This window comes from Cydia splendana, chromosome 20 (genome assembly GCF_910591565.1).
Source record: "Cydia splendana chromosome 20, ilCydSple1.2, whole genome shotgun sequence".
Lineage (NCBI taxonomy): Eukaryota > Metazoa > Arthropoda > Insecta > Lepidoptera > Tortricidae > Cydia > Cydia splendana.
The window spans coordinates 7,904,990-7,927,773 of record NC_085979.1 but is presented as its reverse complement, the minus strand read 5'-3'; the positions used below and the strand labels follow the sequence as shown (position 1 = coordinate 7,927,773).

Sequence of the window (22,784 nt, the reverse complement as noted above, 5' to 3'; positions counted from 1 at the left end):
CAGGTACAGACCCTGCTACCACATGTACTGCCTGGTGCCGCCGCTCGAGAACCCCCCCGAGGGCTCCTGGTCGTGCGCGCTCTGCATCAAGGAGTTCCACACCAAGTGAACAGGTACAGACCCTGCTACCCCATGTACTGCCTGGTGCCGCCGCTCGAGAACCCCCCCGAGGGCTCCTGGTCGTGCGCGCTCTGCATCAAGGAGTTCCACACCAAGTGAACAGGTACAGACCCTGCTACCACATGTACTGCCTGGTGCCGCCGCTCGAGAACCCCCCCGAGGGCTCCTGGTCCTGCGCGCTCTGCATCAAGGAGTTCCACACCAAGTGAACAGGTAGGCCCTACTACATGACAATCATATGGCTGTACCAGGGGTGCGAAACTTCTCTCTTCGGGCAAACTCGGCTCCTTTCGGCTCAGCATTGCTCCAAGCAATTATTAGGGTTGATAGAACTTGATGTCCCTTTGCATGCACGACCATAGATAGGATAATGGCTTGAATTTTGACAACCCTAAATAGCCAAAAGGGATAATGCCATATATTACAAAGGGATAGCATGATTCGTCCCTGAATCGTTGTCAAACTTCGGTTTTGTAGGAAGTTTCCTTTCTGTACAGTAGTACTATTATTTATTCTGTGGCTATACCGTCATAGAGAAAAAAATACATAGAGTGATCACTCTATACATTAGTTTTGGTACCAAAACGACTATTATTTTCGACATCTAGCATCGAGTAGCGGAATTAACAGTGCCACATGTACTGCCTCGCCTCTTGAAAACCCACCCGAAGGGTTCATGGCCGTTTGCGCTCTTTTCTTCTGGTGTGTGACGTCACTATAGCAGAAACAAGTGTTAAATTTGTAGCAAATTCGAAGAGTTTGCATTGCACAATTGCACATTTGACGTTTCTTTGTTAGGTACTGCACTGCTATTTATGACGTCACAAGAATAACGACTGCCTTCTTGGCGCGATCATTTTTGACGTTCCACGGTGGAAGGCACCTTATGGTGGTCGGCGCTTACGCCATTATGTTAATGTTAATGTTAAGTTTCATGGCGCATTGGATCTGTCTGTAAGGTCATGTAAACATTTTGCAAATAAAATAATAAATTATTAGCGGCGCCGCGATACTACGCGACGTAAGCGCCGACCGCCATAAGGTACCTTTCGGCGGGGAACGTCACATTTATTGTTTAAATTTATAAAATTTTTCTTTGCCTATATCGATATTTGTTTTGGATATAAAAATACCAGTTGGTTATCGAAAATATTTTCGATATATAATATTTTTTATAAATATATTTAAAAAAATATTTGCGTATTGACACTATTCACCTATTGTTTTAATTTTCAGGTTAAAAGTACGCTGAATTTTACTCGAGGTTCTTCAGCCGTTGCTAGAACATTAATAACATTATATTAAGTTATACGTTGCCATAGGTTAGAGGCGGGTGTGGGCGGACATTAAAATATAAATCAAGAATATAGGGAATATTACGCAAAACTCTGCGTAGGGGGTGCCACTAGCACAAACTGTAAACAAACGTCCTTGATGCATCAATGTCATATTTATTCGTAACAAATAATCTGTGGAGACTTGTCAAAAAACTGTTTAAGGCATAATATATATGTATAAGTTACTCTATGGTTTACGGTTTGTGCTAGTGCAGCACTCTGGCGGCAGAACATTGTAGTAATTAATACTCCCTATTATCCCTATTTGTTTTATTGAAAATAAAACGAGCAAGCATAGTTTATAGTTGTGATTGATGATATTTCTAAGGCATTTAAATCATGTCTGTATCCTAAAGAAAACGCAAGAATGAATTTAGTAGTCACAAAGGGAGGCTTAAGGGCTCATTTAGACGATGCGAGAACTCGCATGCGAGTTTCATTACATTGCGGGTTTTGATCGGTCGGTTGAATTGGACGTAACCAACAGTCCGCAATGTAACTAAAATCGTATGCGAGATCGCGCGCCGTCTAAATCAGCCCTAACTTTATTTCAAATCTTACATCGGAACATAAGTAACGTTTGCCGTTGTACTATGACGAATGTTATTTTTCTTGTTTTGTTCTGATTTTTGTACAATAAACTGTTTTACTACTACTACTACTACGTTTGACCACGCTTTTTCCCTTTTTATACCGATAAATTTAGGTCTTGGATCACAGTAGAGCTACAAATGATTGCTACATACGTTAGTTTTAGAAAAATGGCACTAAGTGTGGATTGTATACTTAAAATATGTGTTAAATATAATGAAAAGTTACGCTCACACTCGCCCATGTCATAGATATGATATGTAACTATAATAGACGTAAGGAAATTTACTATATATTAAGTATATACATGGACAATATTTTGTACATAGGGGCGGTATCTGGTTTCTGGTATAGAGTAGGCCGTGCGATTTTCAAGGAAAGTAATACCCACCTATTCTAGACTTTTAGTGCATTTTTAACACAGTGCCGAAAATCCGACTATCGGGTATTTTATGACTTCGTTCCCAGGCTGGACGACCCGATAGTCGGGATCGTGGTACTACTGCTTTATATGATGAAATGGTTGTGGCCGTTAAGAGTGCGGACGTCTTGTTTGGCTGGGTGGCAATGAATGTGTTAAAGATTCTTTGATTTTTGACAGTAACTGATTTTCAGGTAAAATAATTGCTATACAAAACTCATAGTTATGAATTTATTAACATTTTAAAAATTATTTAACTTATTTCCCAACGTCTATTATAGTTGTTAATGTATGCAATGGTGTAATAAATCTTATGTACTCAGTCTCGAAGGTTCTACCTCCACCGGTGCTTGCTTTAGTTATTTAGAACCGGCGAAACAATTAAACGCACTTGAGGTGTATTTTTCCAAACAAAACTCAAAAATCCCACCATCTAGGCAACAGCTCACACTTTTTTTAAAGATCGCGAATGCAAATCCGCCATTTTTTTAATGAACAAACCGGCTTACAAAATTTTACAAGAAATGCAACTTTTAGAGGAAAACAGCCGGACATACTGATTTTTAGGCGGTTAACACTGTGGATGCGATTCGCATGTCGCTCCGATTTGCGAGCGATGTCGCTAGCGTCTTTTGAGCGTCGGCGTCTAGTCAGCGCTATGTAAAATAGCGTCGCGCCGAGCAGCAGCCATAGAGTTGAATAGACGGTGACGCTCGGGACGCTAGTGTGGGGTGGCTCTTATACGCGCATATTAGCGTTGTCTCGGTATAGCGTTGCCTCGCTCAAACATCAGAGTGACGTGCCAATCGCATTCAGTGTGATAACCGCCTTAACTCGTCGAACGGTGGCATCGTTTTGGAAAAACACCCCTCCTATCTTTCACAAGTGTTCGAAGCACAAATATGTAGACAGATCTAAAATGAATAAACGACACTACATACGGCTTATAATAATAATTATGTTATGAGGCGTTGTCTATTCTGTTTATGTCTGCGATAAATAGTATGAGAAATGTAACACATTACAGTATAGAGACTACTCTGTTTTATAACTCTAGTATTTAATGCATTTGTATGCTCTATGACAGGAGATCCCAACCTTTTTTTAAACCCTTAGCCTAAAAAATGTTTCATACCCCATTTCCATTTACAAAAACCCAAGAATAACATGACTAAAGTTATGTGAGGTAAGAGAAACTGTTTATATTCCACGGGGCAAGAGTAACAGTGTGAGGATTCCCGTGTGTGTGTGTGTTTTTCTTGCCTTAATGTTTAGCCTATTTAACTTTAATTACAAGAATAATAAACTCTCCTTTTTTTACAATAGCCCCTGAGACCGGTTGTTGTTGTACCCGTGGATGGGTTCCAGCAGGCGTCCTACATGACATCAAACATTCTCTTATAGGGACTCTGCGATGTTGGCTTCGGTCCCACGCGCGCCTCCCAATGGTCCGGGACCCTATGGTCCCGACATATGGAAATACATAAAAATAACTAGCGACCCGCCCCGGCTTCGCATAGGTTAACAAATTATACACAAACCTTCGTCAAGGATCACTCAATCGATATGTGAAAACCGTATGAAAATCCGTTCAGTAGTTTTTGATTTATCGCGAATATACATACACACAAACAGACAGACGCGCCGGGGGAAAGTTTTATGAGGTGTATTGATAATCGCCCCGCTGGTTGGGAGCTCCTGGTCTGAATATAATAAGTTGAAATATCTACATATACGCCGGTTCAGTACTTACAACATAATTTATTTGCTTTAAGGCTGATTTTTCAACACCGCTTATATTATCTGGTAGATATGAACCACTTTAAAGTGCGCGTTCCTTCAAGGCGTTTTTTTAAGATTAGATTTTTTCTAACCTCGAAAGTAGTGGTGAATAACTTTTACTTCCGAAATATAGTATTTCCTATGATGATATCTAATATTGCAGTGCACTCTGATTTAATTTTGGAGGAAAAAAGTTACCATTACTTTTGAGGTTATACATTTTCTAATCCTAAAAAAAATAAACTGACCATAAGCCCACATATGGAGTTCGTGTAGGTATGTGTGCGTTGCAAGAATATAATTTATTAATCGTTGGCGGGCATTTTAAAAATGGTTTATCTCTACAGAGTGGCTAAAAAATATCTGCATTCCCTTTGCCAGGGAGGTTTTGGGAATATACTGAGCAAGTTTTACTATGGGACCAACCCCGAATCGCGAAAAAAAAATTTGCCTGTTTCATACATTTTGGCTGGTCCATTTTCTATGGGAGGGTAGGTAAATTATGTTTTCGCGATTTCGGGGTTGGTCCTATAATAAAAATTGCTCAGTATAATCACAAAACCTCCCTGGCAACAGGAATGCAGTTATTTTTTAGCCACCCTGTATATACCTTACTGTATGTATTTTAATGCTAAATATAGTATGTCATAATGAAATTCACTGTAAATTACATGCATTCCACTTCATATAGCTGTATCATTCTGTGAGCAGATTTATCTACACGGGCGTGAAGCTCAAAAACATCTACACAATGAACTTTTGCGTATAATAAAATATATAGTGGTATGTTCGATATAACAATAGATCGTATTGTAGATATTTATGAGCTAATGTAGATCTGCTTCTATTTTCATGCGTTTTCATTAGAAATTGCCAAGGATTTAAATAATTCATAATTAATCACGTGTTTAACGTTTAGACTAACATTTGAAGGTTGTTTTCCCATTTTTTAATACTATTAACCTAATCCGTAATATAATGTACTCGAAAATAACAGTGAAATTAAGTACTAAGATTTTTCCAAAATTGTGACGTTCCCGAACAAAAGGTTTTCGGTTTATTGATAGTAAACACCCCAAATGTTCTAATACATTTTTCTGACTACCAACGATGATACCTTTTGCTTGGGAACGACACAATTTTTTTCTGCTTGCCTTCAGCTCTCTGTAAGCCATTGAGATTGTGATAGTATGGGAAAACTGCCGACAGTCGATAGGATTATGGCCTAATCATGTTTGGTATAAATCCCATTTTTGTAACAGGTACGTAAACATTTTCCATTGACCTCTGATAGCCGTGGGCGTGGGCCCACTTCGCCCACGGCTATAGTCTGTTTCTTTAGGTATTTAAATAAAAGTAAACAAAATCTACCCTCAAATGGCTCCTTAAGCCAGTTGAGGGTAGATGAAAACATTACACGATCAAATAATGTAGGTTCAAAGTCAGGGCGTTCAGGGACTGATCCAGGCGGTTTTGTATTTGGTTGGTTATACCTAACCAATAAATGTTATAACTACCCGAAAATGTACAAATTGTTTGTTTACTCTTATTTAAATACCTAAAGATACAGAGTATAGCTACGTTTTATAGTACTGTACTATTTATAGTGGAAATACTTAAATATTTTTGTAAAAAAGTCAATCGGTCAGGAGATAAATTATGAGATTAATATTATATGGGGCGTTATCTATGAAAAGGGACCTTATTGTCGATGGCGCTTACGCCGCACAGCGTCGCGCGGCATTGTATTTATATCGGAGCATCGTTAATAATAGCGTAAGCGCCATCGACAATAAGGTCCCTTTTCATAGATAACGCCCCATATAGTGCTTGACTGACTCACTTTTTTACAAAAACAATTATGGTTTACTAAAATGAAAGTACTTTTATGATATTTTGTCTGTAGCTCAAGAAATAATACAATGGGGTATCAAAAATTAACGATACCCTAAAATTGTTAAAAATATTGCGTATTTATTACTTAAATGGGACTTGTATGGAACTATCAATGTCTTTTCTGCCCTTTTATCGATCTTGAAACGCATTCTTAAGAAATATACTGAACAAAAAAAATCACTTCTAATATCAGTTTGTAATCGGTGTTTAAAATATAAGTTTCACTACGATTTATTTAGTATACCTTGTGTTGCCATGAACGAAACGGCATCAGTATTAAATAAGTAAGTAGTTGTCGTTGTCTAAAAAGTGTCTAGAAATTAAGGAGGTTACTTGAAAATTACACGTTGATTGTATTTGTAAATAATACCTAAAATGTAGCTATGCATGACGGCGAAAAACGCTACGTACGTGTAAGAAAACTTGCTAAAAAACGTTTATAGCTAGACTATTACTACGTAGGCATATTTTTCAGACATAAGATACAATATTATACCTGGATTTATTAGTACATATTAGATAAAGACTACGCGGTCTTGACGTGTCTCTTTATTGAAACGCTTTTGAAAAATAAGTCACATCTAATAATGTAACAATTATATAGCATATATGTTCATTTACATTAGTTTTTTTAAAGCGTTTTTCAATAAAAGTACACGTCAAGATCTTCGTCGATCGTCTTTTCTAATGCTAAAAAAAAACTAGGTATAGAATGGCGCTGAAACCGGTTTAGAGTGTTCAACTAGAAGTAAAATATCCCACAATTACGGTAATTAGCCAGTAACTGGCCGGTTTTAGTAATTGGCCACCAAATGAATTATATTCACCTATAAACAGAGTTCATTTTAGTATAAGGTTTCAATAACTGGCCAGCCTTCAATAACTAGCCGCCTTATACTAAAATGAATTATGTTTATAGGTGAATAGAATTCATTTTTAGTTTAGGGCGGCCAGTTACTAAAACCGGCCAGTTATTGCCGAATTACCCTACCTAAATACATGATCGATAAAAATACAGAAAAGGATGCACTCGGTCTATATATAAATAGATTATACGTAACACTGGTAAGGACTGTGATCAGACGGGGGTTGTGATGGTATAAAATGTGGGTTTCCACCATTTTTTAATGCTTTTTTATATTTTTTAAGTCTGTAGCGTAGTGTCTATCAATCCGAATTTTGCTTTGTACGTTTGTGCCGAACAATTTCTAACTAGGCTTGGTTGCACGAATTTTTAAAAACGCTGGTAACCCAACTGGCTTGACACAGGCCCAATAGTGGTTAAGCTGTCGAACATTAAGACCAACCGCCATAACAGATAATGGTGCGAAATGTTGCAAAGGTTTCGGAGAATATATGTAGTTGGAAATGAGGGACCTGGTTGGTGGGGGTTTTCAAATAACATGGATACTGGGTAGGCAGGGTACCATTTACTTTTTTTCGAAAATCTATCAACTTTTGGGTTATTTAGACTCAGGATCACTTCTACTATTGATTGAGACAAAAAAATTGTCCCCAGTTAAAAAAAAAATTTGCGTGTCAGTTTTGTAACGGTCCATACAAAATGTATGTGAAAATGCGTTACAAAATTGACATTTTTTATGACAATTTTTTTTTTAATCGATAGGCCTCGTGATTTTGAGTAGAAATGACCCAAAAGTTGATGTATTTCCAAAAAGAAAAAAGTTACTTTTAAGTGAAAATGCCCTAACAGATTTTGTCTATTCGTATTATGGAGTTGCTAACGCCCTTATCTGTGACGTAGCGGACACCATCCAGTATCATCTATTATGACTATTGTGCTTTTAAACATTCGTATAATCATGCCCTTACATATATTCCTGCCAGCTATTCTTATATATCGGTGTTATAACCACCTAAGTCTCAAAATATAAAAAAGACAAAAAAAAACTTTTTCTAAAAACTATTTGATTCAATTTGCGTTTTATTTGGGACTTGGGAGGGTAAATGTAGCTAGTGTTGAACTCAACGCGAGCGAAATATTTTTGTAAGTAAGTAGTGTACATAGTATCACGTCGTAATCATCGAATATGTATAATTGGTCATTTTCATATGCGTGTGTTTCATTGGTGCGTTAAGCCCTACTTGCACCATCCCACTAACCCGGAGTTAACCGGTTAAACCGCTAACCCAGTGTCTAATTGTACTGGTAACCATGGTATCTCCAGGTTTAACCGGTTAACCCGGGTTAGTGGGATGGTGCGAGTGGCCCTAAATGTAACAAGTTAAAGTCAATTCCACAAATCATCAAGATTTCTATCTCCATTCAGCTCGAACATTATTGGTTGTTAACAATGTCATAGTTTTACTAGTAAAAAAATATTTGTACCACACTGTTAACGGTCCATATGTAAACCTTATTACAAAAGGCTTATAGGTCGACCGATGGATAGTTTAGAGTGTAGCTGTTTGTACATGTATATTTCTCATTTATGAATACTTTCGCCAGAAGCGAAACTATTAATGGCTATTGTTGGTAGACTTTGGAATATAACTATACATTCTTGATTATACATCTATAGGTAATTCCCCAGTAACTGGCCGCCCTAAACTAAAAATGAATTCTATTCACCTATAAACAGAATTCATTTTAGAATGAGGTGGCCAGATATTAAAACGTTATACTAAAATGAATTCTGTTTATAGGTAAATAGAATTCATTTTTAGTTTAGGGCGGCCAGTTACTAAAAGCGGCCAGTTACTGGCGAGTTACCTTATATTCGCAATATTTTTATTTACGCGCAGATAAAACACATGAATATTTCGAGAACCTCGTATTATTGTGACATCCATAGCTAACATATATTTGGGTTGGTATTCTACCTATCCAATTTATTTGTCCAATATCAGTGCGTTTCACTCTCTTATTAAGCAAAATGTGAGACGCGATACACAAAACGATGGACATGAACCCAATTATGGACATATTTTATGGACATATTTTTTTTCTTCAATAAACTACGGAAGTTATTCTTATTTTAAAGAAATTAAGGGATGCATTTATTAACCCTTTTCCAGGCATAGTACGATTTATCGACCACATACGCGCCAGACCAAAATTTCAACTTTAGCATTCCGATTTAAGATTCAAATTAGATTGCACTTTCGGGAAATTTGACTTGTCTTCAAATGAATCATCAAAGCTGGATTAATTGGAATATATTTGGATTTTTCGAAAAAAACATTGTAGATTGGTGCGGCCTGGAAATGGGTTAAACAGCAATCAATTTATAGCCGTAAGATCTTTAACCTTTTGAACGCCACAGACGGCAATTGACGTTAACGCAAAATCGTGACAACGACGCCAAAGACGGCATTTGACGTCGATCGTTTTTTGATGAAAATCTCCTGAAAAACTCCATTTTTAGGTTGGCATTATTTATTCATAAAACTAAATTTTACCCCCGTGGCGTCAGTGGCACGACAAATGGATGCGCCGTTTGGCGTTCAAAAGGTTAAATTATGTAGTGTCCATCTATGGCCTATGCCATTATAAAGAGTCCATTACTGGTCGAGGTCACAATATGCGGGTTCTCGATGGAATATGGCAGCGTCATCAAATTGTCATAGCGTTTTTTCCAGTTCTATAAAATTTGTTAGGTTTACTTAAATTTAAGATTACATTATGTGTCATACTAAGTGTGGTGACGTAACAAATAAAACGAAATGATGTATGCGGTTGTTTCATTTTAGCCAAACCTTTTTAGGGTAAAAACGGGACCCTATTACGAAGACTCCGCTGTCCGTCTGTCTGTCTGTCACCAGGCTGTATCTCATGAACATGATAGCTAGGCAGTTGAAATTTTCACAGATGATGTATTCTGTTGCCGCTATAACAACAATTACTAAAAACAGAGCAAAAAAATATTTAAGTGGGGCTCCCATTCAACAAACGTGATTTTTTTGCCGTCTTTTGCGTAATGATACGGAACTCTTCGTGCGCGAGTCCGACTCGCAATTGCGACTGGTTTTATCTAACGTTTAATCTCAAATTAATCTTTAGCATATTCAATGCGAGCGCGAGCTGCCCTACGACCGGAGCTGATAAACAGGAAAATCCCTATGTAGTGAAAAGCGACTACGAACAGATAATCCTCCTAGTAGGTCGGCAGTGAATGTGTTAAAAATAACGTTTTTACAGACTTATTTATTTTGCATTCCACAAGAACGTTGGTTAGAGTCTTAGAGCACTTAATAACTGGAGACTTGGCTGTCATTTTCTGTACGAAACAGTGCCGATTTTTGCGGGGAGGGGACGTCAAATGTATTGCTATTTCTACATGATTTGTACGTAACGTACAAATAGCCATGTCGATACAAAAGTTTGCACAATTGTGCAAGTTTTTCGGCAGAGGGGTAAGCTCTTAAAGGCGACTCCAGTTATTAAATGCTCTAAGGTTAGAGTAGAGAAACGGGTACCTAACAATAAAAATGCATTATATGATGGATCTATATTTATTTATCGGAACAATTCACTTTGTATGATATGAAACCAAACAACTTTTGGCATTAAACATCGAGACATGTCTAATTTCTAACATTGCACGTTCTATTTTGACTAAATCTATCTAAAATACTAAAAATAACACTACGACATTAACAGATTTATATAAAAATCAACAGAAAGTAGGTAACAATTTCAAAGTACCACTTCTAAGGAAAAATATTTTTATGAAGTGGCACTTTTTATAAAAAAAGTAACAAATTTATAATTATTCCAATAGTCCTAAAGATTTTATATAAAATAGTTCTGATAATAAATTGTATTAAAAATCTGTCAGATCTAAATAAAATAATAGGTAACACAGATAAGGGGCTATTCATAAATTACGTCATTTCAAATTAGGGGGGGGCGGGTCTGGACATCGGATGATGGTAGCATGACGTAGGAGGAAACGGGGTCATTCGAAGCATGTTTTTTGGATGATTTTAAGGGGGGGGGGGGGGGGGTCAAAAATCGTTAAAAAACGATGACGTAATTTATGGACAGCCCCTAAACTGCAGTGTAATTAATATAAAGTAAATGATATATGTAGGGTAATTCGCCAGTAATTGGCCACCAAATGAATTCTATTCACCTATAAACCAGGGACCGAATACCGGTATATTTTTCATACAAATTAACCGGTATTCAATTTCGGTATCTTGGTTGTTTATGTATATTTTTGCACTTAATTTAGCTAATTTGATCAACCACTATCCTTACCTAAATACTATTCTATAATATCAAAGAAAATAAATGAATTCTGTTTATAGGTGAATAGAATTCATTTTTAGTTTAGGGCGGCCAGTTACTGGCAGATTACCCTAGATGGTATAATAGGGTCATTGCGCTAGTTTCCTCATGCCTCAATACTTTTTACAAATAATTTATTGCATGGACATACTTTTATGATGAATTTCATGTAATATTTTGTATTGTTATTGTACGAACAACGATATATGAAAAGTACTATTACTCATAATAAATATTAAATATAATATATATTCTGCCAAACAACGGGTCTGAGTAGCAGAGGGCCTACCGCGAAAAATGAAGAACGAAATTTCGATATCTGCCTCTTTATCGCACGAATACGCTTATATATAGTTTGTCAAAGGACTGTCTCATTTCAAACATAGAGAGAATCATACTATCTTTGTCTTAAGTACTAGAACCCAAAAGATAAGGATGAGTATAGTTTCTTTGTTCTTATTTACTGACAAATTTGGTTTGACCAACTATAGCTTGGCTAGTGATAGAGTCAGATAACGAAATTTCGATTTTCGTTATTCGTCCTTTTAATAGGTACGTAAGAATCTGACTGCCATTACTAGAATCATTGGATGCCAGTTAGAGTCAGACCAAGAAAAGTCTGCAGCGATTTTGATAGCCCACGCAGTGCAAATGTCATTTTAAACGTCAAACTTCTAGGAAATTATGACGTGTAGGTGAATAACACTTGCACTGCGTGGGCTATCAAAATCGCTGCAGACTTTTCTTGGTCTAATTCTAGGACAACTGATTTAAGTAAGGGCATGCAATAAAATAAAATAAAATGTGAAGAGTTTCTTTCAGCGGCTTCAAGGCCAACCGTATTTGATAAACTCATTTCCATCGATAGTAGAACAACAACAAATACATAGATATGAAAACGACGTTATAATAAGAAACATTTAACAGTGTATTTATAATAATTCATTTAAACTTCCAATGTCATGGTTTAAAACTTAAAAACAACATGTACTGACCAATACTTAAAAATAAATTCTTTCGAACTAAATTTTCATATTATATCGCTTTTTCAACGTGATTTTAATTTTATTGTCAACTTTTACCAAACGTAACTTGACGTTTATTCAACGTTTTTGAACGTAACTAATAACGACTAACTGTCTAATACAAAATATAATAGGTACATTATTATAACAAATTTTGAAAATTATTCGCTCTTAAGATTTCATATTAATATCATTTTTATATTAATTTACTTAAGACATAAACGTTATTTTCACGTTTTTAAACACTTTCTCACATAACGTTTTTTTTTTTCGTCATATAATAACGGTTTATTATTGTATCTAAACTTTAGTTATTACAACTATCACAATATTTTGTGACATACTTAAATAAATACAATACTATTTTACAAAATTGGAAGACATTTGAAGATTTTGTTGTATACTTTTTACATTTAAATTAGGTATTATGCCTAGTAAATTACTTAGATTTAATTAATAGCTATTATGATTTAGGATTGTTTTATGGAAATCTTTTATGTTGATGATTTTTCCTGTATTAGCATTAGGGCAATCTAAAAAATAAGATAAATCCTTTCTTTACAAAAATAGTAAAATTTTAAACAGTCAACATGATAGAAGAAATAACTAGGTAATTCTATAACTTCTAAACTACGCAAGCCAAATATAACAGTTTCTAGCTTATTATGATAAGCCCAATCAGTATTTTGGCAAGAAAGGACCTGTATTTTACCGTAAATAACAAAGTCAAATCTGGCTTGGCAGGCTCAAGATGTATACGCCACTTGAGCATATTGCGAATCTTAGTCTAATGAGCAATGTTCAGTTAAAATAACACATAGTCAAAGTCTTATGTTTTGAAGATTTAAAATCATATTAATATGGACTCAAACAAGTATTACGTAACTTTAATCCTTTAATTTATACAATAATCACGAGAAAATGCTCAAGTAGGTGAAAAATCTTAACTGTATGGCCTATTTCTGTAGTAACAAAATTCTCGATTTATTTAGCTATTTCTAATTGAGCGTTGTCTTAAACTATAAGTCTAGTGTATAATAGATATTATTTTGATAAAATATTTATTTGGTTTATTTTCTACAAAAATAATTAACAAACAGCACCGTTTATATATCACTGCGTTTCGTTGTTTTTAGATTAAAATATTATATAGTGAGAACTCAGAATACAAAATAATGTATTCAACATATTTGAAGAATTCTGTGAGAGGAACTACTTAAAGAGATAAATACATTTTTACATAAGATTTATAAATAAGATATGTATAAAATTGTAATAGATTTGCACGATTTACGTTTTGGTAGAATCTGTAAATGTTATAAAAATATTTGTGAAAATTCTTGCGTACTGGTACACTAGTTAATGTGCCACTAAATTATTTAAAAATAACAACAGATAAGTATATAGATTTTTTGGGAAATAACATCGAAATATTCAGAAAATTGCAAAAACGTAACGTGTAGCTTACCTATTTATAAATAATATGTTTGTAATAAAAATAATATCATAATGATATAATTATTTGTCTGAAAATATCACTATATTTGAGCCATTAAATTATTATTTTGTTAGACATTGATGGCAAGTGATGTTTTACTTTCTGTTGCATAAATATCTAAAAATACAATTTTCACATTTTTTTAAAAACTAAGCATCGCTGTCAACATATTAAAATGACACGTATGCTTGTAACGTTCAAAAAATATACACAATGAATAAACATCATGAAATAGACTATCAAAATATTAAAAAAATAATGTTCATTAATTTTTAGTTGTGTTGTGATTACTACGGTCTATACGAGTAGGTCCAATTAATTTTGAGCCAACAAGAAGCTTGACTAATTGACCATGTATATGGGCCATTCCGGACAGGCCGCGGGAGGGGGGATGGGGAGGGGGGACCCGCCTCCAACTGACACCACATCCGGCATCTGCAAAACAATTAAACATAGGATTTCATTTTTAGTTTCTATCGCAATTGAGTTTTCATAGTAAGCTACGAAAGAAGAAAAAATAAATACAATTAAAAGTAATTATTTTTCATAAGTGACTGAAACTGGGCTAGGCTACGAGAACTGCTTACTCTCAGGCGGGCTGTATGATTTTTTGCAACCGACTTGGTATAAAATTAAAAAATCAGCAGCTGATTGATTTTTCGCTCACCGTTCGTGCGCTTGCAAAACACGAGTGTCGACTATACTTATATTGCTTGGCAAAGTTAAGGTCTTTACATCGAATGGGGTCCGCACGCCGCTACGTTGTGCGGATTCGGATTAGTTTTGTGTTATAAAATAAGGTAATTTAGTAAAATTTTAATTTTTATCAAGTAGAAGTCTGCAAACGATGCTATTAAGCTTAGAATAAATTTAAAAGTGGAAAAATTACTCATACAAGACATTACTTTTTCCACTTTAAAATTTAAATTTAGTATGATATACAAGAACTCGTACAAGTGTTCGTTACCATAGTCTGCGGATGGTGAGGCGGGTGGTAGTAGTGGGCGGGCGACACGGGGGGCGTGGGGTACGTCCAGTACACCAGCGGCGGCGGCAGCGTCGGGCCCATCGTCGGGTAGTAATATGTGAGAGGCCCTGTGCATAAATATTAATTCAGCATGCTTATATGTATGCCATGTTATAAAACGCCATAAGTATATAAGTTTATAGGATGTGAAACTATAAGAATTAAACATTATTTAAGTTTCATAATCATCAGACTATATGTATAAGTCCTACTGCTACATATCTAATTGTGTTGTTTATCTCGATGTTTAAAAAAAAACGTAGTTAATTAATATGAGTCTAGGTTTTGACGACACAACCTACGTTTTGGGATTCCTTAGAGCTTGCCTACCAGCACTAAGTTATCTATAACTATTTTGATTACTCTTTAAGCGTAGGCCATGAATTCTATGAACTTAGTTATGTTTAGCAATAAAAATGTTCATATTATATTACAAATAACTAAGTCTTTCAAGAAAATAAATGAGCGCACAAGTAGGTACTTCTTACTCATACGAAAATGAGACTTGTGTAAATGACATATGACCACGCATATTCACTTTTTTTATAAGGTCGATTTATTGTGATAGTCTATAGACTCTAAAGTACTAACTACATATTACAATTTTGCAAATATTCTAATGATTTATTACGTTTATATTTAATGATGAATTGATCCATGGTTTATGATTGATAATTTCGTAAAAATGTTTCGTTTGTCAAGTTTGCGATTACCAATGGAGACGGATCATATAATATTTCAAGTAACCATTGAAGTAAATAAACGGTACACAAAATCAGAATCATGCATTTTTGTTAGTCACGCAATAACTACAAGGTACTATATTTAGAATGTATGACGTATTTCATTTTTCGGAATTAATGTTAATATTTTAGTATAATTATATAATATGCCAAATGCTATTTCCCAATAGGACCCACCAATGTATTTCCTTAGGTGCTTATAGAGCCCATATAAATAGATATGTAGATATTTTTTCTTGTTGTGAAGGTTAACATGTGTAACTGAGAGTTTTTGGCACTTATATTAATAAAAAAATTAATAAACATTTTTGCAAAGAAAAATTTACACAAAATGCTTAATAAGTAATATTAAAAACTTAATAACGTTGTTTTGATAACGGTAAAAAACGAGATCCACCAAAATCTCTCAGATAAACATAGAACGTCATTGCGTAAGTAACGGTACAAAGAGACATACACAATGTATGTATTAAAAACAAGATGAACACTCACCATCAGAGTCTCAGTACGTTAACAGTCCACCAAAGCAGTGCGCAACTTACACCAATCGGTTACACACGGCGCCGCCGACACCAAGCTGCGGACTTTACCAGACTTATGCTTGCCTAGTACCCTACTACGACCTCAGATTAACTAAAGCTAAGCATGAATCCCTTTCAATAATATTATGGATTTTATTGGTCTGCCTGCAGAAGTAGGTATATGATAGAAAATTTATTTAAATAAGATAATAAGTATTATGCTGAAACACGGAGTTGTTTTTAAACGTAAAAATATAAAATGTAAAATATAGTGAAGCAGATGACAACCTTAAGTAACTATTTAATACAGAATTTTGCAACCCCGGAGAACTTAATTATCGACCACCTCACGTTGCATATTTCCAATTTTAACCAATTTTTAATTTCGTACTTAGATACGCTTATTTCAAAAGCACTGTTAGCAAATTGAAAAGCAAAATCATTAAGCTGAGGTTGTAGTGCGATAATAAACAGAAGGAAACTTTGTTGTGAACCCTCAACAATGTATACTTACTTCTCCAGCTGTACGCTACACCTGGCCATTAAGGGACCCTCTTAAATCCACTATATTAAGCACAAAAACAGTTCTTCTACAACACACTAAGCGGAGATCCCTGTTATACATGTTTATCCATCTCTGTCACCTGTACATGCATTTGGAAGCAGGTCATGTAAAGGCAAGCATAGACTGCGACATGAATAATGTCAGTCCAGTTAACTTTGTGACACGCCACGTTGTTATAATTCATATATATTAGGGTGTTGGTTTGGCTCCACTTTATAATTCTGCAAAATATCTGAAAATAATGTAATTTCTTATATTTTGCAAAATATATTTCTTTGTTTAGTATCTGTAGAGCGACTACTGACGTTCTAATTACGCTGTTTTCGTGCAACATAATACCTAATCATCAATTATTATTTATATCAAATAAGTCTAAGAAAATAATCGCCGTAATTAAAACGTCAGCAATTGTACCCACCACATAAAACATGAACAATAATGTCGTAATCTAAGCTGGCCTTATTGTACGTATTATCCTTTATGAAACCTGTGCTTTTTTGTGAAGGAACCTTCCCCCGGAGACTTTTTAGCCAATGTTCTAACTAGGAAGTCTTTTAACACATATATGCATGTCAGTCTGCATGATCCTCGAACAAGTCCAGAGCAAATCAAGGAGCCGTAATAATGTTACATATATTTAGGTATATAGGCATTATCTACGGGTTACTAGACTGCAGCAGCTCTGTGATTGGTTAATTGACTTCAATTGGCCTTCCAATCAGAGAGCTCCGCCTGTTAACCGTCTAGTTATTGGCCATAAACATAGTTAATTTAAGCTATATGTTAGGGGAGGACGGGATGATTGTGCTATTTGAGTAATGACTTGGTCACCTGTGAAGGGAATATTTTGTGATAACCTGCAAATGGATAAAAAATGTGCAGTGGTTTAGACATTTTGCTCCGTGAACGATTGTACATGTGTAGTAATGTGCACCCTAAAGAATTTGAATATACGGTATAATGTAATTGTATTCCATAAGTAAGTACCTAAATCTATTATTGTGTACTTATATCTACATGCCTGAAAATAAATCAATAGATATTATTTTAATGGTATGGTTGGTAAATAAAATGATTATATAGCAGTAAGATATATATATAACATATGTTAGTAGAACATATATTTACGTCAATTTGTAGGGCGAGGACAAGCCAAGTGTGTTAGACCCTTCACAGTACCAATTCTATGGACACAAGCCTACGAAGAAACAAAAATAGCACAACCAACCAACCAGAGAAACTTGCAATATCACGAAGATAATCGCTTTATTTAAAAATACGCAATAAACTATAATTAGCCAACTAAAATAATTATAATAAAAATCAATGCGACACTAACAAGGTGATTAAATTACACGGAACGCCTTAGTTCTACTTATTGATGTTTAAGAAAGTAAAAATAAAAGCTAAATTTCCGTTATAGTGATTTCAAATATAAACTGCGGGCGTGTTTCAAAAGTAGCAAGAAATAGCAACCGATAACCGAAATTAAGCTTGTATTTTTAATCATTAATAATGTTTCCGTTAAAATTAACCGTTAATTTAACCGTTATGCTGACGAGAGTTCTACCTATTCCTCACACCACTTCCCCCAGTCACTGTTTAACAAAACTATATTTCAACAAGTTTTTGTACTAGATCGTTTCATATTACTGTGTTCAAACCCATATATGCGTTAATTACCGTTAACTATAAGTTACTAAATTTGATGTTAGTCCATAATATTGAATCATAATTCCAAGAAAGTTCCAAATACAGTATGACCAACCACTCCACTTTACGTAACATTAAAAATAAACCGATCATTTTAAAAGTCATTAGAAAACATAACTTTTATAAAAATCATCAATGACGCAAAAATATTTTTATAGCACTAAAAAGATCGTTGAAATATATAATTCGAAGTGAAAGCATATAAAGGCTCAGAATAGCAGAAGAAAAAGCTGTGGATATAGCGCTAAATGACTGGAGGAGACCCGAATACCTAGTCAGAAATTGACATTATGGTCTCGATAACCGTTATCTTGGTAAATTGATAACTCGTTAACTTTATGTAGAGTCGAGTTCTAAAAGAGTAGACTTATGTTCATAAAGAACTCTATTAAAAAAGATTATTCTTTATATAAACATACTAAAGATGCCAGTACAAATATGTATTGATATTTAAGTACATACTTACTTCTATTAGCAATATAAACCTTAATTGTCTATCAGTAAAAGAACGATTTTAATTATAAATAAGCGTGAGTTTAAAATAGAACTTACCAAGTAAGGTTTAGAGACCATATTACCAAGTATAGAACGTTGTACAATTAATAGAATATGTCGTTGTATCCGGCGGCTGTGCTGTGGAAAACGTTCACTCTACAAAGCGAAAGTCACGTCGAGCCATGCAACCCCGTCCTTAAAATAAGATAAATTAAGCAATCCATGCTAACCTTATTTCTATTCAGAAATTATGAACCACTAATCGAGTGACGAGTCTGCCGAACAAGAGACATTTTTTTAGAGTAGGTACTTTAACAATAACGTTTCTCTGTGATTTTTAAGGAAACGAAAGAGTCCGATATAATATTATATATTGATCACTAGCGACCCGCTCCGGCTTCGCACGGGTTAGCAAATTATAAACCTAATCCTTCCTCAAGAATCCCATATATACACATATATCTATTGATAGGTGACAACCGCATGATAATTCGTTTAGTAGTTTTTGAGTTTATCGCGAACAAACACACAAACAGACAGACGCGGCGGGGGATTTTGTTTTATAATGGTAGGCGGGAACACGTAACAAGAGCGATTTATTTTTGTTTGGAACTGAGGGTTCAAAACAACAAACTGTGGAATAATTTGATGCACAGCGTTAGACTCTTTTTGAAACGTTAAAAAATCACAGAAAAAACGGTATTAGTCACCGGTTTCGTACAAAACGACAGTTCTAAAAACTAGTGATTACCAAAATCTCGAATAGAACTCTAAACGATCAGAATGTCCTTCATAAATATATATAGTAATGAGTGCAACTTACCGATTTACCACAAAACATGCCCATTTTCCAAAACACGACCCCTCGGATACACCAATTAAGTTACACACTTCATCGCCATGTAAACAATTCCATGGTATACTTAGTACGTATAATATTATGTTCATTATAATTTTGTTTAAAGCAAAATCAAGGTTATAATGAACACCCATAAACAAATTTTCATCGACATAAAGTATCCTCTCCCTCTTACACATGTAAGAGTGAACGGATCACTATGATCGATGAAAAACTTGAACCAGGGCAATTTATCAGTAAATACATTTTAGAAATGACAGAACAAATATATTAGCCTTTCCACCGTGTGAAAGCCCAGGACCTATAGTGATTGAGACATGGCAACACCATAGACAACATGACGTTATTTTAAGGAATACTAAGTTCATTATACAGGTCACCCAGTTTAGTACTAAATTCCAAAACTAAAGTTCATGTTTGTTGCAAAATAACAAAGCATTCGTCACTTGGTTACCATAGTGTGAAAGAGACACACGCTTTATATTTTATACAAAAACTAAATATGTAGATGTAGTATATGGTATAACGTTATATTTTAAGATAAACGTTATCGAAACGTTTATTTTTCGTTATGACACTGCTGGTAGTTTTTGGAATTTCGTACTAAATATCTATTGATATTTTAATACCTTTTAAACTAAGTGGTGTGAGGTAAATGATGATGACTTTAAGCTTGGTATCTATGCAAAAAATTGTTAAAGTGAATGCGTCCTAGAAAAGGAGGGAAAGGAATCAAAGGAAAGAGAGATGGGAATAGCGATGCTTCACCTATTACTAACGACACGATAAACCTAATATAAAATTGCTGCTCGAATAACCAACTGCGCTAAGCAAAAAATAGGACGTATTTTATTTATAGATATATGTAGCTACGCTTGTGCAAAAACGTCTTAGCAAAAAATTCGAACTCGTATAGAATGTATAAGTATAAACAAAATATGATTTACAAATGCGAAATCTCGCGGTATATACTAGGCATTTAATATTACTTAAATTGATTCCTCGTGCTAAAAACGCAAAAAACACAACATCTATACATATACAGACGCCTAACATAAAAAGTGTATACTAACCACAAAAGTGCATTGTACTCATAAAAACGCAAAAAAGTACTAACATAAGTACATAAAAGAAATCAGCATGTTTTTCAGACTTCTGATCAGTCTCTAAAAAAATTGGCAAAAAACTTTGTCTTTAAATCATGGAATGTCTAAAGTTAAAAGTAATCACATTTTAACTAATCACACTTAGGTATTCTAACTTGTCATAATATAAACAACCTCTGATTTTTAAAATGCTCTATCATCTCGGGAAACAAAATTCAGCTAAATATTATTTGGACATTTTTATTTAACCGTACTAAAGGCAAATAAGTAACCAGTTATTTATTGATTCATTAAAAGCTCTGGCAGTGAAAATCGCCCAAATGATATACCGGCTAAAGGTATTTGACGAAATGATGGAACATCCCTTACTTATATTCTTATATTTAATTGATTAAAAACACGACGATTCAACAACATTAAAGTCAGTATAAATTCAACAAGAACTTGATTGTAGTATAGTAAGTACTTAACGTAACGAAAATATCAAGCTGCTAAAAATAACTGCCGTTAAAAATAACCGTTAAATGTTAACATAACTATAGATAGTTTGCGTGCAAAGTTCAAAGTAAAGAGAACACTTATGATTTCCATTAAAGCGTAAGAAATAATGTGCCGAAAATGCCAACGTATTTATTTTGGAATGTGTCTCCTAAACGCGTCAAACTGGTATATTTAGCTTAAATCTATAGCTGTCTTATTTTAATAAATTCAATAAGCTACAATATCAATAACACGGACACAACACTGTTAAACTTTGAGCTTGGTTTACCCTGTTTCAACGAATTGTCGATAATTTTACGATATTAGTACCCTAGTACTCTAATACTAATTAATCTTCCTATATTGTTGTTATTAAAACGGGGGATTATTTTTATAAAATGTACTTAAATTTTACTTAAAACCCGGATAACATCCAAGGCACTGTTCCTTAATTCAACAATAAGTATTCTAACTTTTTAAGTAAACGCATTTTTCTGCTATACAAAGCGCCTTAGATCATAAGGATCGAGGATCGTATATTTTTCTAAAGTTAACCATAGTTAACTTTATAGGTATACTTAGTTAGTATTCTCATTTCGCTCTCATCAGATAAAATATCTATACGTATTAAAAACTTTCGTATACATCGTCTACCGTTTGACGTCAATCTATTATTGATATGTTATAAAAAACGCAAATTCCTAAGCTTTAAACGCCAGGGTAGTACGGATACATGGATTGCAGCATTGAAAACGTGGCCGGAAACGGCGTAGTCATAGTCGGAGGCAACGCCGCCGACAACGCCGTACCGTACCCGGCCGGCATGGCCGCCGGTAACCCCGCCTGAAGCGCGTTCGCGTACGAGAGCATCGCCGGACTCGTGTTCGCGTAGGAGAATATAGGAGTGGACGTTCCGTAGGACAGACCCATAGGGAGGGACATAGAGGGTGCTAGCTGAGGCGGTAGGTACTGCCGCTTGGCCGGAGGCGCCTCCGTAGTTTGAGTGAAAGCGCGCTCGTAAGACCTCTTATTTGTGATCGGAACGACCGGTTGGGGTAGGAACTGTTGGAGCTGATACTGCGGCGCCGGGGAGGGGGAGCGGATCTGGTAGGTGGGCAGCACGGGGAGCATGGTGGGGGGCGGGCGCATGGAGGCGAGGAGCAGGTTCTCGTGCTGGCGCGCGAGCAGGCTCTGGTGCGCGATGTGCTGCGCGAGCAGGCGCGGCGCGGGGGGCGGGGGGGAGACCAACGTACCGGGGGACAGCACCTTGGGCGAGGTGGCGGGCGTCACGCCGCCGGTCAGCACCAGGTTCATGTCGTCGCCGGAGCACTGGAACACCTGCCAATAA

At 35.4% G+C, this 22,784-nt stretch overlaps 1 protein-coding gene across 3 annotated transcripts in view; it reads right to left on the bottom strand.

Annotated features, from left to right (window-relative positions):
* Nucleotides 1–10,604: 10,604 nt before the first annotated feature.
* The window catches only part of LOC134800708 (RNA-binding protein fusilli), a 133,522-nt gene continuing 121,342 nt past the window's right edge, over nt 10,605–22,784 (bottom strand). The window contains exons 14-16 of one of the 3 annotated variants that reach the window (XM_063773216.1): nt 22,690–22,774; nt 14,882–15,022; nt 10,605–14,362 (exon numbers count right to left, since the gene is read on the bottom strand). In XM_063773216.1, the coding sequence (XP_063629286.1) occupies nt 14,193–14,362; nt 14,882–15,022; nt 22,690–22,774 (396 nt within the window). In that variant the 3' untranslated portion in view covers nt 10,605–14,192. Of the gene's footprint in view, nt 14,363–14,881; nt 15,023–18,032; nt 22,775–22,784 lie in introns of those variants that run through there. The other 2 variants (XM_063773217.1, XM_063773214.1) reach the window with 2 other exon arrangements.